Source organism: Zea mays, chromosome 1, assembly GCF_902167145.1.
Source record: "Zea mays cultivar B73 chromosome 1, Zm-B73-REFERENCE-NAM-5.0, whole genome shotgun sequence".
NCBI lineage: Eukaryota > Viridiplantae > Streptophyta > Magnoliopsida > Poales > Poaceae > Zea > Zea mays.
In genome coordinates this window covers 273,109,652-273,123,768 of record NC_050096.1, presented here as the reverse complement: position 1 = coordinate 273,123,768, position 14,117 = coordinate 273,109,652, and the positions used below count along the sequence as shown (strand labels likewise).

Genomic DNA, 14,117 nt, shown 5'->3' with positions numbered 1-14,117 from the left:
TAACCCCCTCAGATTGATGACTAGCCGAGGTGCCCATGTGTTGATATGGTTCCCAACAAAGTTCAAATCAAAGCATGCTTATGATGTAAAATGAAATATAATTAAATTCAACTGGGCTTTTCATTAAGAAATTATTTCTCTACCTACACAGTGATTCTGTTGCGTGCTTTCTTAGCTGGAAAATGTTCACCGATATTACATAAGCATCTGAAGCAGATTGTTTTGCACATTTAACCCTCCTCGATCTCTGCACGGTTCAAACTAATATAATGATGTAGCATATCTTGGTGAATCCCCGAGTGAAGCAAGTGACTTCATCGAGCTAGCGCAGCTACCAGGTGGTGAAAACACATTCCCTTAGATTTTTTTAGATGAGCAGGCAACCTTTTTCCCATTGTCATCCAGGTACTTATTTGGGATGTTGAAGCACAACCAAATAGACATGCTGTCCTAGGAGCAAGCGAGTCTCGCCTTGATCTGGTATGATTCATTGTTTTGTTCAGTGTGCCAGATATACTCTTCTTTGGCACAGGGCTTACTAGCATATACTGTTTGTTCAGATATTAACAGGACATGAGGAAAATGCGGAATTTGCGCTTGCCATGTGTCCAGCAGAACCATATGTCCTATCAGGAGGTTAGCCTATTTTCATCTTGTATGTTTGTGTTTTCCTACTATTTTGGGAGTCAACTATTTATCCTTTGAACATCACGAGCACAAGACTTGGGTCCACCTAACTTCCATTCAATGGCAATATGTTTCTTTATTGTATTGGCAAGTGTCCTTCCCCTTAGGATGCCATGGCAACTTTAAGACACAAGAAGAATATTTGGAGTGGAACCTTAGTCACCGCCACACCATCTCAGCCTATGTAATAACCATTTGTAAAGTTCAGTTTGGACATAAGATGATTTGTTTGAACTTTTGGGGCTATAAAATTCTGTTTTTTAGCTCAACTAGAAGAACTGTTCATTTTCAGAATTTATTGATTATTGTGCTTTTGATAAATAATAACCTGTGTTTTGTTCAAATCTATACTACTCTATAAGACAGTAGTGTAGACTCCACACCCGTGGTGCATGGTTCTGCCCCTCTGCTCTGCGATCCTCCCCTCCCCCGCATCGCGTGTTGCCCGCCGTGACTCCCGCCGGCGTGATGGCCATGCTTGCCCTCAGCCGTGACTCCCGCCGCCGTGATTCTAGGACCCGCCATCAGCTCCTTCCTACCGCGATTTCAGCAGTCAGATGCATGGTTGCAACTCTCCATGGAAGGCGACATCCTCCCCTAAACCTCGCCCCGGCTCTCTCCATGGAAGGCGACATCCTCCCCTCGCCACCTCCCCCGACCCCGTCGTGCCTTGCATCCAGGCCACCGCGCGCACCACCCCTCCCCCTCGACTGGTTGCAACTCTGTACCAGGCTATACCAGCAGCAGCAGAGCAAAGAGACAACATGCTTGAGACTTGAGAGAGGAAAGTGACCGGGGTGCCGCTCCGGCCAGGTCAAGGTGAGCCCCCATCCCCTGATCCGACATATCTCCCTATCCTCCCCTCCCCTCATCAGGACGCCGCCTCACCCCCGATCCCCTATTCCACCACCTCTGGATTTTGAATCGATCCACCCCTTCCGCCCCTCTCTTTTGGTGGATCCAATAATGAGCCCCCTTTTACTATCAGATCTTCCTGCCCTCGATCTTCTCTCTAACGGCTGCGTGGATCGGGCAGATCACGCGCTATGATTCACGTCCATCGTATGGTAGACTTGGGGTGAGCTCCGAGCGGAATGATCAACGGTTGGCGATTCTGCAGGTGGTGAAGGAAGTGGGTGCGAAGGAAGTTGGGGCTCGCGTTCGGAAAGCTTTTCAGCCTCTCTTCGCCAAGAAGGAGATTCCGATTTTTGGCGCCCACACGCATGTTGTACAATGGCTTGTTCGTTCTGGTACGCATGGATTTGATTGAGTTCGGTTAGTCGGCTCCTATTTTAGACTCAGTTAATTGGTTTGTTCATTTGGTGATGATTTTGGAGCCAGTTGCAGTATCTTATTCTTGCGGTTTCGGAATGTAATCCAGCTCTGATTCAAGATTTATTAGGTATGGCTTCTTGTTTAATGAGAATTACCTTGCCATATATGAATAGTGAATATTATACTCAAGGATATTGAAGTATGAATGTAATTACTTCTGGTTTGTTTGTTTCTATATATGTGAATTTGCTTACAAATAATTGCTACTCCAGTGGATGATACTGTAATGTGCAGCTTAGGTGGAATTTTGTTGGCATTGTAATTCCAAAATTTCTTTTTTGGATTAATTTGATAGCTTTTGAGATTATTTTATCGTAATATTGTATTGGTGAGCCATGGTTGTATGGTCAAACAGCTTGTCCAATGGATCAAATTATAGAAATGAAGTTGTGCTCTAAATGTATGCAAGCATATTGTTTGTACAAACCATCATTTCATTCAAATGGTTATTGGTTTCTACCTTTCAATGCTTCTTGGGTATTTGGATTGGCAAGCTAGATCATTTCTGCAGATAATACCACTCATTGCCTTTTTTAGCACCCAACTCTTGCCGCACTTTAAAAAGCTACATGTGGCTACACAAAGCTTATTCTGTTAAATTTTAGCTTACAACTAGAATGAGTTGATGCCTGAACCATATATTTCTTTTTCTTCGAATGACTGCCATTTCTATTCTTTTTGTACTAATTGTTGATAACAACATTCCCTACATATCTCTTCTTCATCATTAGCTTAACACTCTCATATTTTTATTAACATTTCCTAGGCTGGAGAGATTATTTCTCGCTTTGAGAAGACAAAGTTTTTGTTGAAATGCTAAAAACTTTTCCAGTGCACCAAAGACTTGGGTCAGGTTTGCTTTCCAAAACACATCAATACAATTTCTTTGAAGGAATAGAAATGAAGTTGTGCTCTCCTTTAACTGGAGAGATTATTTCTCGCTTTGAGAAGACAAAGTTTTTTGTTCACTCTATTGGATTTGGACATCATGATTGGATAGCTTGATATCTGATAACATCTGCTGATTTAATTTAAAGTGTAGTTGCTTTCTCTTTTTTGTGCAAACATTTTTACGGTTGTGCAATTTCTACTGTGCAACCTCCAAACCACATGATTTGTGATTTAGATAATCACACACTAATTTTGTAACCTTTTTTGCACAATCTTTTAAAGATTGTGGAACTTTTACTCTGCAGTAGGTTTTAATGATTTAGATTGTGAGATGTAGTAGGTTTTTTTAGTGTAATCTTTCAATGATTGTGGAATTTCTATTTAGTAGTCAACAAGCCACATGAATTACAAGTGCAACCAATATATAATTATGCACCTTTTTTAAGAACGTGCATGGGCACATGATTTATTTAGAAGGAAGCAGAGAGAACAAGCCCATTGTGCCCCTCTAAACAATGTGTTGGCAGTAGTTACAGTATGTGATTACACAAGGATGGATACAAAGCAACCCAGAGCAAAATAAGAGAACAATGAGAACATCAGCCCAGCAGTAGCGTATCTAGGACCTAGGCTGCGGGGGCTGCAGCCCTGGTCTTGGACAAGAAAAAACCAGTAGAGCTATTTAATAAAAGGTGAAGAAGTTATAAAATTACATAGATTGTTTTATGGTGGCAAACAGCTAAATGAGCTAATCCTTTAATTTATTGCTTTATGAAATACCAGAACTTCTTTTTACCTTAGGTGTGTTTGTACCATGTCATATCATGTTGTTTTGTGTACTGAAATGAAGTCATGCTTGTTTGGAAATGATACGCAGTTTTGCATATCCAGATCCACAGTCACATACTTATGTCATTTCAACTATTCAAGATAGTTTTATTTTTTTATCCCATGTTATTCAAGCATATCCATCCATTCATATGCTGTGGGTCCTCTTCTTTCACACCATTGCAGGCACCATCAGAAAACCACATGGCTCGGCAACCTTGGAGCAATAATGGTCATAGAAATTCCCCTTCAAATTCATTAGATGGAGGAGTTCCTGGACCCATGCCTCTGCTCCCTTTCCAGGACGAACTTGCAGTTGGTTGTTAAGAGATTTGTAGAATTGCTGCTAATAATACTCTTGTGCTAGAGGATATTTTGGGCCTTAGGCAAGAATTAGCTGTCATTGAAGACGAGATCCATATACTTGCCAAACAAACCATTCCTAGACTTCGTGTTGATAATGAAATGGAATACAGGGATATTATCCAGGGAGGCATGAAGTTAGAGGAACATATGCATGCTCTTAAACTTATCAAGGAAGAAGTGTTGGTCCTAAGTTCTGAAAAGATGGAGTTGGAAGCTTTGTGCAAAGAGCTATTTGTGAAGGTTCAGTCATTGTACAGGGAGCTGGAGCAGATCCAATCCGAGAACAAGCAGATACCTGCTATAAGAGAAGGGTTGCATGATATACAAGAGGAGATTTCGAGGGCCAGGTTTGTGTTTTGTGATCTTATGCATGGTGCATTGATGTGGAAAATGTCTCCATAATGTTATGCTTTCGTTACATTTTTTTTTGAAAATGTCTCCATATATATTACTAAAGCATGCATGTTTTTAGAATTAAAAATACCAATAATTTCTGCTTTGTTTATCTTTCTAAATGTACCAAGGTTTGTAGGTATTAAACTACTGATAATGCTCCACATGGCTAAAATTCGTTTCTAGGATGGCATACGAGCATGAGAAACGTGCAAAAGTTGAGCTTCTTGAGGAGAGTCAGGCCATAGAGAGTGATTTTATCAACATAAAAATAGAAGCACAGAGATTACGGACAGAGCTGGAGAAGCGGAGGTCTGGTGTGTTCAAGCATCATGCATTTGGCTCATACTATAAAAAGATAGAGCATGGCATTGCATCCTCCAACTGGTAGGTGGGTGTCACAAAGCGTAGCTAAGGGTTTGGTGTCTATCAGAGAAATTAGTCGAACTCAGGAGTCAAGACCAAATGCGTTTGTCTTTCGGATGAGCAGCTGATAGTTATTTGCGAACACATTGCTATTACTATATCTCATTATTAAGTAGGAGTACAAATTGGACGATTGAAAGAAGAATATTATCAATTTGGTCTTTATTGTACTCCTACTTATTTTTTTCTCTCGAGAAGTACTCCTACTTATTTTTAATGGATGTTTTATGTCTTATTATCCACTTCTACACTGTCCTTTGTTTTTCTTAAGATAAATCAACTGCGAGACACTCTTTTGGATGTCTTCATTTTTATGTTGATAAGGACATGAAGCTGGACGACAGCTCTGCTTGCTGCCCAGGAGCTCCGCGTAGCTGCTGCAAGGTCCAGGGGAAGCTGGACCGAGTGATAGGATCTAGGAGCAGCAAGGCACTGATTAGTGAATAGAGGCTGTCGTCCAGCTTTATGCCAATTTCATTTCTATCGTGACTGGTAGTCTAACAAGCAGTTTGGTCCATTATTCATATTGATTAAACTAGCTCCTGTCAGGCACTAAATTATTTGTTAAGACAGTTTTATGCCAATTTCACTTCTTCTCACAAGCACATACAAGATGCCTGTCATGACCGGTAGTCTAAAAAGCATAATCCAAAACAGCGAACTATTTTTTCTCCATGGTTGTGTGATCCGAAAACTAAAACATTTGTTGTCAAACAACGAAGAAAGTATCAGCATGTACGTCGGAAAGCCTCGATTTGCAATTATGTGCCGTCACAGGGTATGAGCACTTAACTATGGTATTATATGTTTCCGTTGCAACGCACGGGCACTCACCTAGTATATATATATATATATAGGGACGAAGTAATGGAAGCCCAGGGCTTCCATTTGTACCAGGAAGCCCCAGCCAGGTATAGCCACGTCCCGTACCAGCGTGCGTCCCATCGGGCACGAGTTCTTACTTGGACAGATTGTAGCGTAAAACATGAACTAAAACAACATAAATGATTACGAATTTTAGCGTAAATCGTACATCTGTTTCGAAACGGCAAATGCGGGCCGAAAATTACGGCGTAAAAATCTCGCGCGTCCCATCGTGATCGGGTTCTGACTTGTACAGATTATAGCGTAAAACATGAACTAAAACAGCGTAAATGATTACGAATTTTAGCGTAAATAGTACATCTGTTTCGAAACGGTGAATGTGGGCCGAAAATTACGGCGTAAAAATCTCGCGCGTCCCATTGTGATTGGGTTCTGACTCGTACAGATTGTAGCGTAAAATATGAACTAAAACAGTGTAAATGATTACGAATTTTAGAGTAAATAGTAGATCTGTTTCGAAACGGCGAATGCGGGTCGAAAATTACGGCGTAAAAATCTCGCGCGTCCCATCGTGATCGGGTTCTGACTCGTACAGATTTTAGCGTAAAACATGAACCAAAACAGCGTAAATGATTACGAATTTTAGCGTAAATCGTATATCTATTACGTAACGGCGAATGGGGCCCAGAAATTACGGCGTGAAAATCTCGCGCGTCATACACGAGATCTGACTCAGGTAGATTTAAGCGTAAAACGTGAACCAAAATAGCATAAATCATCGATATGTTTCGTAACGACGAATGTGGCCTAAATTACTATGTGAAAATCGCACGCGTACGATCATGAGCAAGTTCTGGCTCGGGCGGATTTAAACGTAAAACATGAACCAAAACAGCACAGCGTAAATGGATATGAATTTTAGCGTAAATCGCCGCAAAACACATCAATAAATGTCATAAATTGGCGTAAAACATATCAATAGATCTCCAGGACAGATCTTGCGCCATGCAGTTCGGAACCATCTCATGGAACGCCAGGGGTGTCGTACTGCTTCAGGGCTCGCATGACGGTTGATGCTACTGCTGTCACGTCGGCTGGGTCTACAGTTTCACAGTAAAAAAGATGGAGGAGTATATTAACCAAAGGCTATTTTCATTTATGGAGCGTGAGAACAATGAGTCCGTGTTGTTCTTTACCTCGACATTGCAAGAACCCATGTGGAATCCGGTGACACCCTCCTCAACCGTGTCGACAAATCCTCCAATGGATGAACAGATGGGGATCTGCAAAAAGTATTTGCAGCAACGATGGTCATTCGTTTTCTTTTGCACTTTGTCTGCTGCTTAACTATGTGGTATTTTCTAACACTTTAGAGGAATCAAGATGAGAAAAAATGGCTGCTAATATTAATTTATCCTACGCGCACTCAAATCTGAACTGCTGTAACAAAGCGGAGCTAGGAAGTCTCACCACTCCATATCTCATCCCTTGCAGCTGAATGAGACCACATGGCTCAAACCTGCTCGGGACGATAATGAAGTCAGCCCTGGCAAACATCATGTGTGCCAATGGAACATTGAATTTCGCTATGCCTCCATCTTCTTCTTTCCCGTGCCCTGAAGAACAATTTTTTTCTCAGCGACTATCAGATCGTGAACCGTGCCATGCGAAAGAATAGAAACCACTTGTAAATTGAAACATACAAGAACAATTATCTGGACATTCTCGCCCACGAACTCTGGAATTGCTACAATGAGTATGTCGGACCCTTTCTGTTCTTCGAGACACCCCACGAAAACTATAACAGGGATGCTGGAGTCCACAGGCAATCCGACTTCGGCTTGCAACCTCTCTTTATTGAGAGACCTTGCTTCAGTTACCTGACAAATTATTTCATTCAGTAAAGAAATCTCCTTATGAGGTTAGAACGGGCGATGTGATAATAGGCCTTACCATTGTTGCATCATATTTCACGCTGATGTACTTATCTGTTGAAGGATCCCATTCATAAACATCCATGCCATTTACGATTCCAATTTCTAGAGGCTTTGCGCGAAGGACACCATCCAACTCAACACCCTTATGTGGGCCAGATGTGAGTTCCTTGATATAATGTGGACTGACTGTTAGAACCAGATCACTCTCAATGATCTCTGCCTTCATCCAGTTAAGCTTTCTCCCTAGAACAGGCTTAACATGTTTGCGCACATTTGCATTGTACCAATGTCAAAGAAGCTAGAAGAACATACATACATTGTGAAACAATAGAACATGAACGCCTTACCCATCAATAAAATTCCATTTGGCTTATACATGCTATTCATATAACATGGCAAAATAGCAGTGTGCCAATCATTGGCTACGAAGACAACATCTTCCCCTGATTACAAGAAAAAAACACAAATGATAGTAAGTAAGAGACTGTGGCCATGTTAATTCATATAATAATAGGCACACCCTGCTAAACTTCAGTTACCGGGACGCGGGGTCAGTAAGGCGTCTAGGTCGCGGACGGTGGCCGCGTGGCCTCGGTCGGAGCCACGGCGAATGGGCATGAAGGCGGGATTTTCGTTGCCATCGGGGTCGAAGAAGAAGTCGAGGAGAGGAGGTGGGTGCAGCGCGCGGAAGCGGCGGCGGAAGGCGCAGGAGGAGCGGACGGCGGCCAGGAAGGCGTGGCAGCTGAGGTAGGCGCAGACGAGTGAAGGAAGGGAAGGGAGGTGGAGGAGGATCTCGCGTGAGGTGCGTCATCTCCACCGCGCCGTCCGTGGCCGTCGACGCCACCAGCAACGCCATGCCTCACCGCTATGGGAGGGAGGCAAAGGAAGCACCTGGAGCAGCCTCGGGGAAGCTGGAGATCGGCGGCGTCGACTGACGGTGGAGAACACAAAATAGATCTCCACGTCCCTGACGCAGCTCTAGATCTTGGCATCCCTAGCGCAGCCCTGGATCTCGGCGTCACTAGCGCAGCCTCGCCACATGCCCCCCGATGACGGGACTGTGCCACTGGGGACTGGGGAGAAGATCAAGATGGACTGGGAAGGAAATGTACCTGCAGGCTGGCGCCGCCGCGACGGGGATGGAGCCGTCGCGTCGGGGATGGAGGAGGAGTCGAGGGGGAGTGGAGGAGGAGCCGCCGCGTCCGAGAGCTCCAAGGCTGGTGACGGCTAGGGTTTGGAATGAGGGCGGTTGGCAATTTGGTGTGACCTGGGGGTGAATTGGGCTAGCACTCAGGCTTGGCCAGCTGGGCCTCCAAAGGTTCGGACCTCCGCCACGCACAGGTCAGCCAGACCGAATGGTATGACCAGGGCTCTCTCTAGTTATAAGAAGCCTAGGACTTCTAATACATAAACTATATATAGGACAGGTATAACGGGAACCCTGGGCTTGCAATAGTTAAAGGAAGCCTAGGCCGATCACCCCTGCAACCTGGTTCAACCCAGCGCACCCACTGAATCAGGCTGTCGGTTGCGCCACTCGCCCACGTTTGTGCACGCAAAAAAGGAATGCATGCATGAGTCAAACACGTTCCCTTGCATGCGCGTAAATTTAGGAAAGATATATGTGGCGGTTTCTATTTTTAAATGCTTTATTTCCTCCATAAATTTAGGATCGCTGCAACAGCCATGCAGCTAGACTCGTAAGGACCATTTTATGATATATACTACACCAAAATAGTAAACTTCCTAGAGCCTAAACTCTAGGAAGTTAGGCCTAAACTCTAGGAAGTTAGCTAAACTCTCGGAAGTTAAGCCATCCCGTCGGAAGTTTGGCTCTCGGAATTTTTTTGTCGGAAGTTAGCTTAACTTCCTAGAGCCCTCTAGGAAGTTAGCTAACTTCCTACAGCCAAAAAAGCCTTTCGGAAGTTAGTAGATTCTCGGAAGTTAGTAGCTTCACGCCGTCAGTGCCGTCAGCTGACTAACTTCCTACGGCTGACTGTAGCCCCTAGGAAGTTAGCTGGCTAACTTCCTACGGCTTAATAAGCCTCTAGGAAGTTAATTTGACCAGCATTACAAATGTTGTTTATTTTTATTTTACACCACATTCCACAACATAACAAATATATCAACAGCTATATAGCACAACATATTTTCTCATAAAACATCTCACACTCAATCACATAACAATATTTAAATCCATAGTCTCATCAATTACATCACAAAAGTCTCATCCATAGTCTCATCAATTACATCATAAAAGTCTCATCCATAGTCTCATCAATTACATCACAAAAGTCTCATCCATAGTCATAATAAGACACATCTCATCATCCAGTACTAATAAGAGACAATATCTCATACATAGCCATAATAAAAGTCTCATTACAAATGCAGTTTGTACCGGGATTCACCTTTAGAGTATCTCCCTACAAAGGAGGATGAGCGCTAACGTCAGTGGAACCAAACTAAAATGAAAGAGAGGATTGGAACTAGAGTATAAACCTTTTAAAAATTTCAGAACATAGTACCTTTGAAAAGATTCATTCTTGCGTCTAGTGGACCACAGTTATCAGATAAGTGATACTTTCCTGAAAGTATACCCATTGCCATTGGGCTATAAGCCAGCAAGCTGATTCTGCAAATGCCATAGTTCAACAATGGAAGTTCAGAAGAAAAACAATTGTATAAATTGAGTCAAAACAGAATACAATTTGGAAAATATCTTAACCAAGAGCAAATATGATATGACAATGCCATTCTTCTTTAAACTAAACAAATGTCAATATTTTTTCGAACATGCAGGAGAGCTATGTATCGTTATATCATAGTCATAGAGAGTAAAAAAAGCCAATATACATTACCAACTCATGCTAGGACCATACATGAGAAGATTAGAGACACTGAAGACAACAGTCAGGGCTTCTGATCATGTCAAGCATACCTCTCATGATGGCAGCATTCTGCCAATCTAGAATCAAAATTTTGGCACAACAAATTATACAAGTTCTGCAAAAACACAGGTGAAAAATATGGAGAGCGATTACAGTACTACAGATTAGATCAAACTATGCTACTTACCTGCAGTGTCAGTAGCTTTGGAAGCAACTGAGAATCCTTACTGAACTAAAGAAATTTCATCAAACCATATGGTGTCTCATTGGAACATACATGTACTGGCAGTTCGGATCATACTCTTTCTCCCCAAACATTGGAACATACCTGCAAGTAGAAAAAAAAACAATGGCTACCTGCAGTTCGGATCATAGCCGAAGCTAAGTATGCAGCAACAATTATTCGAGGAAAAACTCTACTAACATCTATGTATCGTCACTAAGGGTGACTATTTATGCAATTTGTATTACAAAAACTTAGATCATGCCTAGAGCAGAAGTAACAAGCGTTCGAATTAAATTATCAATTCCTAAAGACACAACCACACTAGCGAGTATCTGAGCACAAGAGCAAATATGAGGTTTTGCAGAGTGAACACAGAACAAAAAGGTCTACCAATTGACAACCTGTCATCGATTGCCGCTGCGATGTTCTGTGAATCGAGAGATGACGGCCCGCCGCGAATCCACGTCATCTGCCATGAAGGCCCCGCGACCTGTTCTCCCAGCATAGCGTCACCAAACAAAGCACCAAGTTGAGTTCACCGCTCCGTCACAAAATTCACAATACATACAAGCAACTGAAGTACGGGTAGGATCTGAGGGTTGTTGCTCCCTTTGGTTGCGACGACGACGCTGTCCTGTGGGGCCCGGCGGGCCTGCAACCAGCGGCCGAGGAGCTCCTCACTACGCCCGTGCGTCTTGCTGCACTGTGGAACCAGGTACCTGACGAGTATCTGGATTCGGGGCTGGGGCGGCGGGCGGGGCAAGAGGTGGGCCGAGGCGGGGGCGGGGGCGGCGAATGGGGCTGGTGGCAGCTGCGTCTGCGGCGGGCGGGGTCAGGGCGAGGGCATCTGCGGCGGACGGGGTCGGGGGCGGCCGTGGCGGGGTCGGGCAGGGGCGGCCGCGACGTGGGCGGCCGGTGGCTTGGGCGGTGAGGGCGGCTAGCGGCTGGCGGGGCCGGAGGCAGGCCTATGCGGGGGCGGCCGCGGTGGATGGGGCCGAGGGCGGTGGCATCCGTGGTGGATGGGGCCGGGCCAGGGGCGTCCGCGGCGGACGGGGCCGGGGGCGACCGGTGGCGGGGGCAGCTGGCGGCTCCATGGAAGAGACAAACGCGAGAGAGATGGGGTTGAGAAATGTGAGAGAAGAGATAAGGTTGAGGAGAGGTTTAAAATAAAAAATAACTTCCTAGAGTAAAGCCGTAGGAAGTTACGTAACTTCCTAGAGTTTGTATATTTACTCTAGGAAGTTAAGTAACTTCCTAGAGCTGGCCATAGGAAGTTAGCTTTTCGTTTGACTGGTCAAAAGCTGAAATCTAACTTCCTACAGCTGGCCGTAGTAAGTTAGCTTTTCGTTTGACTGGTCAACAGCTGAAACCTAACTTTCTAGAGGAGGTCGTAGGAAGTTAGCTGGGCAGCTAACTTCCTAGAGCCAGCCGTAGGAAGTTAGCTTTTCGTTTGACTGGTCAACAGCTAAAACCTAACTTCCTAGAAGAGGTCGTAGGAAGTTAGCTAGGCAGCTAACTTCCTAGAGCCAGCCGTAGGAAGTTAGCTTTTCTTTTGGCTGGGCAATAGCTGAAACCTAACTTCCTAGAGCAGGCCGTAGGAAGTTAGCTAACTTCCTACGGTTTTTTAACTTCCGACAGCTTTTATAAAAGACCGTAGGAAGTTATGTTTATTTCCTAGAGCTACCAGTTGCCTCTCGGAAGTTATTTATTTCCTACAGTTTGTTACAAAAGCTGTAGGAAGTTAAAAAACCGTAGGAAGTGTATGATTTTGGTGTAGATAGTTATGCAATTCGGTATACTGCGTAAAAATCTGTTACCAGTTGCATGCGCACGAATTTATGATGAAAATAATGTGTAATGAAAGGAAATAAATTGCACGCATAAAAACAAAAAATCGTATTTAATGTTTTATTTCCTTCATAAATATAGTATCCTTTCAACAGCCATGCAGCTAAACACATTAGATCTAGTTTATGATATATATACTTGTCGGCGTTTCGAGACCGGGGGGTCCCTGGGCCGACGAGTGAAATGTCGCCGCGTGCCCCAGCCCAGATGGGTCGGCGCGAGACGGAGCGCGAAGGGGGGAAAAAGGCAGCCGGAGCGAGAGAGAGGTGGAAATCCCGCGGCCTTCGTGTTTGTCCCGCGCCCAGGTCGGGTGCGCTTGCAGTAGGGGGTTACAAGCGTCCACGCGGGAGGGGAGCGAGCGGCCTCACGCGAGCGCCTGTCCCGTCCTCTTCCCTGCGCGGCCAACCCTCTGTAAGAGGGCCCTGGTCCTTCCTTTTATAGGCGTAAGGAGAGGATCCAGGTGTACAATGGGGGTGTAGCAGAGTGCTAACGTGTCTAGCAGAGGAGAGCTAGCGCCCTAAGTACATTCCATCGTGGCAGCCGGAGAGGTTTTGGCACCCGGTTCGTGTGGTGTCGTGGCCGTCGGAGGAGCGCTGGAGCCTGGCGGAAGGACAGCTGTCGGGGCTGTCGAGTCCTTGCTGACGTCCTCTTGCTTCCGTAAGGTGGCTGAGAGCCGCCGTCGTCATAGAGCGTGCGGGGCGCCATCATTACTTGTCTGGCGGAGCGAGCCAGATGGGACGCCGGTCTTGTTCCTCATAGCCTGAGTCAGCTTGGGGTAGGGTAATGATGGCGCCTCCTGTTGACGTGGTCGGTCTGTGCCCTAGGTTGGGCGATGTGGAGGCTCCTCCGAGGTCGAGGTCGAGTCTATCTTCCGAGGCCGAGGTCGAGTCCGAGCCCCTCGGTCGGGCGAGGCGGAGACCGTCGGTGGAGGCCAGGGCTGAGTCCGAGCCCTGGGGTCGGGCGAAGCGGAGTTCGTCGTCTTCAGGGGCTGAGCCTGAGTCCGAGCCCTGGGGTCAGGCGGAGCGGAGTTCGTCGTCTTCCGGGGCTGAGCCCGAGTCCGAGCCCTGGGTCGGGCGGAGCGGAGTTCGCCGTCTTCCGGGGCCGAGCCCGAGTCTGAGCCATTCGTCGGGCGGAGCGGAGTTCGCCGTCTTCCGGGGCTGAGCCCGAGTCCGAGCCCTGGGTCGGGCGGAGCGGAGTTCGCCGTCTTCCGGGGCTGAGCCCGAGTCCGAGCCCTGGGTTGGGCAGAGCGGAGTTCGCCGTCTTCCGAGGCTGAGCCCGAGTCCGAGCCCTGGGTCGGGCAGAGCAGAGTTCGCCGTCTTCCGGGGCTGAGCCCGAGTCCGAGCCCTGGGTCGGGCGGAGCGGAGTTTCCTATGGTGCCCGAGGCCGGGCCTGGCTGCCTGTCAGCCTCACTCTATCGAGTGGCACAGCAGTCGGTGCGGCGCAGGCGGCGCTGTCCTTCTGTCA

At 45.9% G+C, this 14,117-nt stretch overlaps 1 protein-coding gene and 2 pseudogenes across 2 annotated transcripts; 1 reads left to right on the top strand and 2 right to left on the bottom strand.

Annotated features, from left to right (window-relative positions):
- The first annotated feature begins 1,100 nt into the window (after positions 1–1,100).
- On the top strand, positions 1,101–5,174 carry LOC103643879 (protein FLX-like 2). 2 transcript variants are annotated; one of them, XM_023301360.2, is made up of 5 exons: positions 1,101–1,506; positions 1,808–2,089; positions 2,789–2,875; positions 3,928–4,454; positions 4,687–5,174. In XM_023301360.2, the coding sequence occupies exons 4-5, from the start codon at positions 4,207–4,209 to the stop codon at positions 4,889–4,891; spliced, it is 453 nt and encodes a 150-aa protein (XP_023157128.1). In that variant the 5' UTR covers positions 1,101–1,506; positions 1,808–2,089; positions 2,789–2,875; positions 3,928–4,206; the 3' UTR covers positions 4,892–5,174. The 2 variants fall into 2 exon arrangements, 1 of the variants encoding a protein (XP_023157128.1); XR_004855576.1 differs by lacking the exon at positions 1,101–1,506 and having other exon boundaries at positions 1,534–1,937; positions 2,029–2,089.
- Positions 5,175–6,704: 1,530 nt separating this feature from the next.
- LOC109942243 (granule-bound starch synthase 1b, chloroplastic/amyloplastic-like) lies at positions 6,705–8,544 on the bottom strand (annotated as a pseudogene).
- A 1,526-nt stretch (positions 8,545–10,070) lies between these two features.
- Positions 10,071–11,899, bottom strand: LOC103645567 (protein tas-like; annotated as a pseudogene).
- Positions 11,900–14,117: the final 2,218 nt, after the last annotated feature.

What these genes read in the sequence shown, in the direction of transcription:
- LOC103643879 (XM_023301360.2), top strand. Translation starts at nt 4,207, where the DNA reads ATGGAATACAGGGATATTATCCAGGGAGGCATGAAGTTAGAGGAACAT. An exon ending in GAGGAGATTTCGAGGGCCAG is followed by an intron (nt 4,455 to 4,686) that starts GTTTGTGTTTTG and finishes ATTCGTTTCTAG; the next exon opens with GATGGCATACGAGCATGAGA.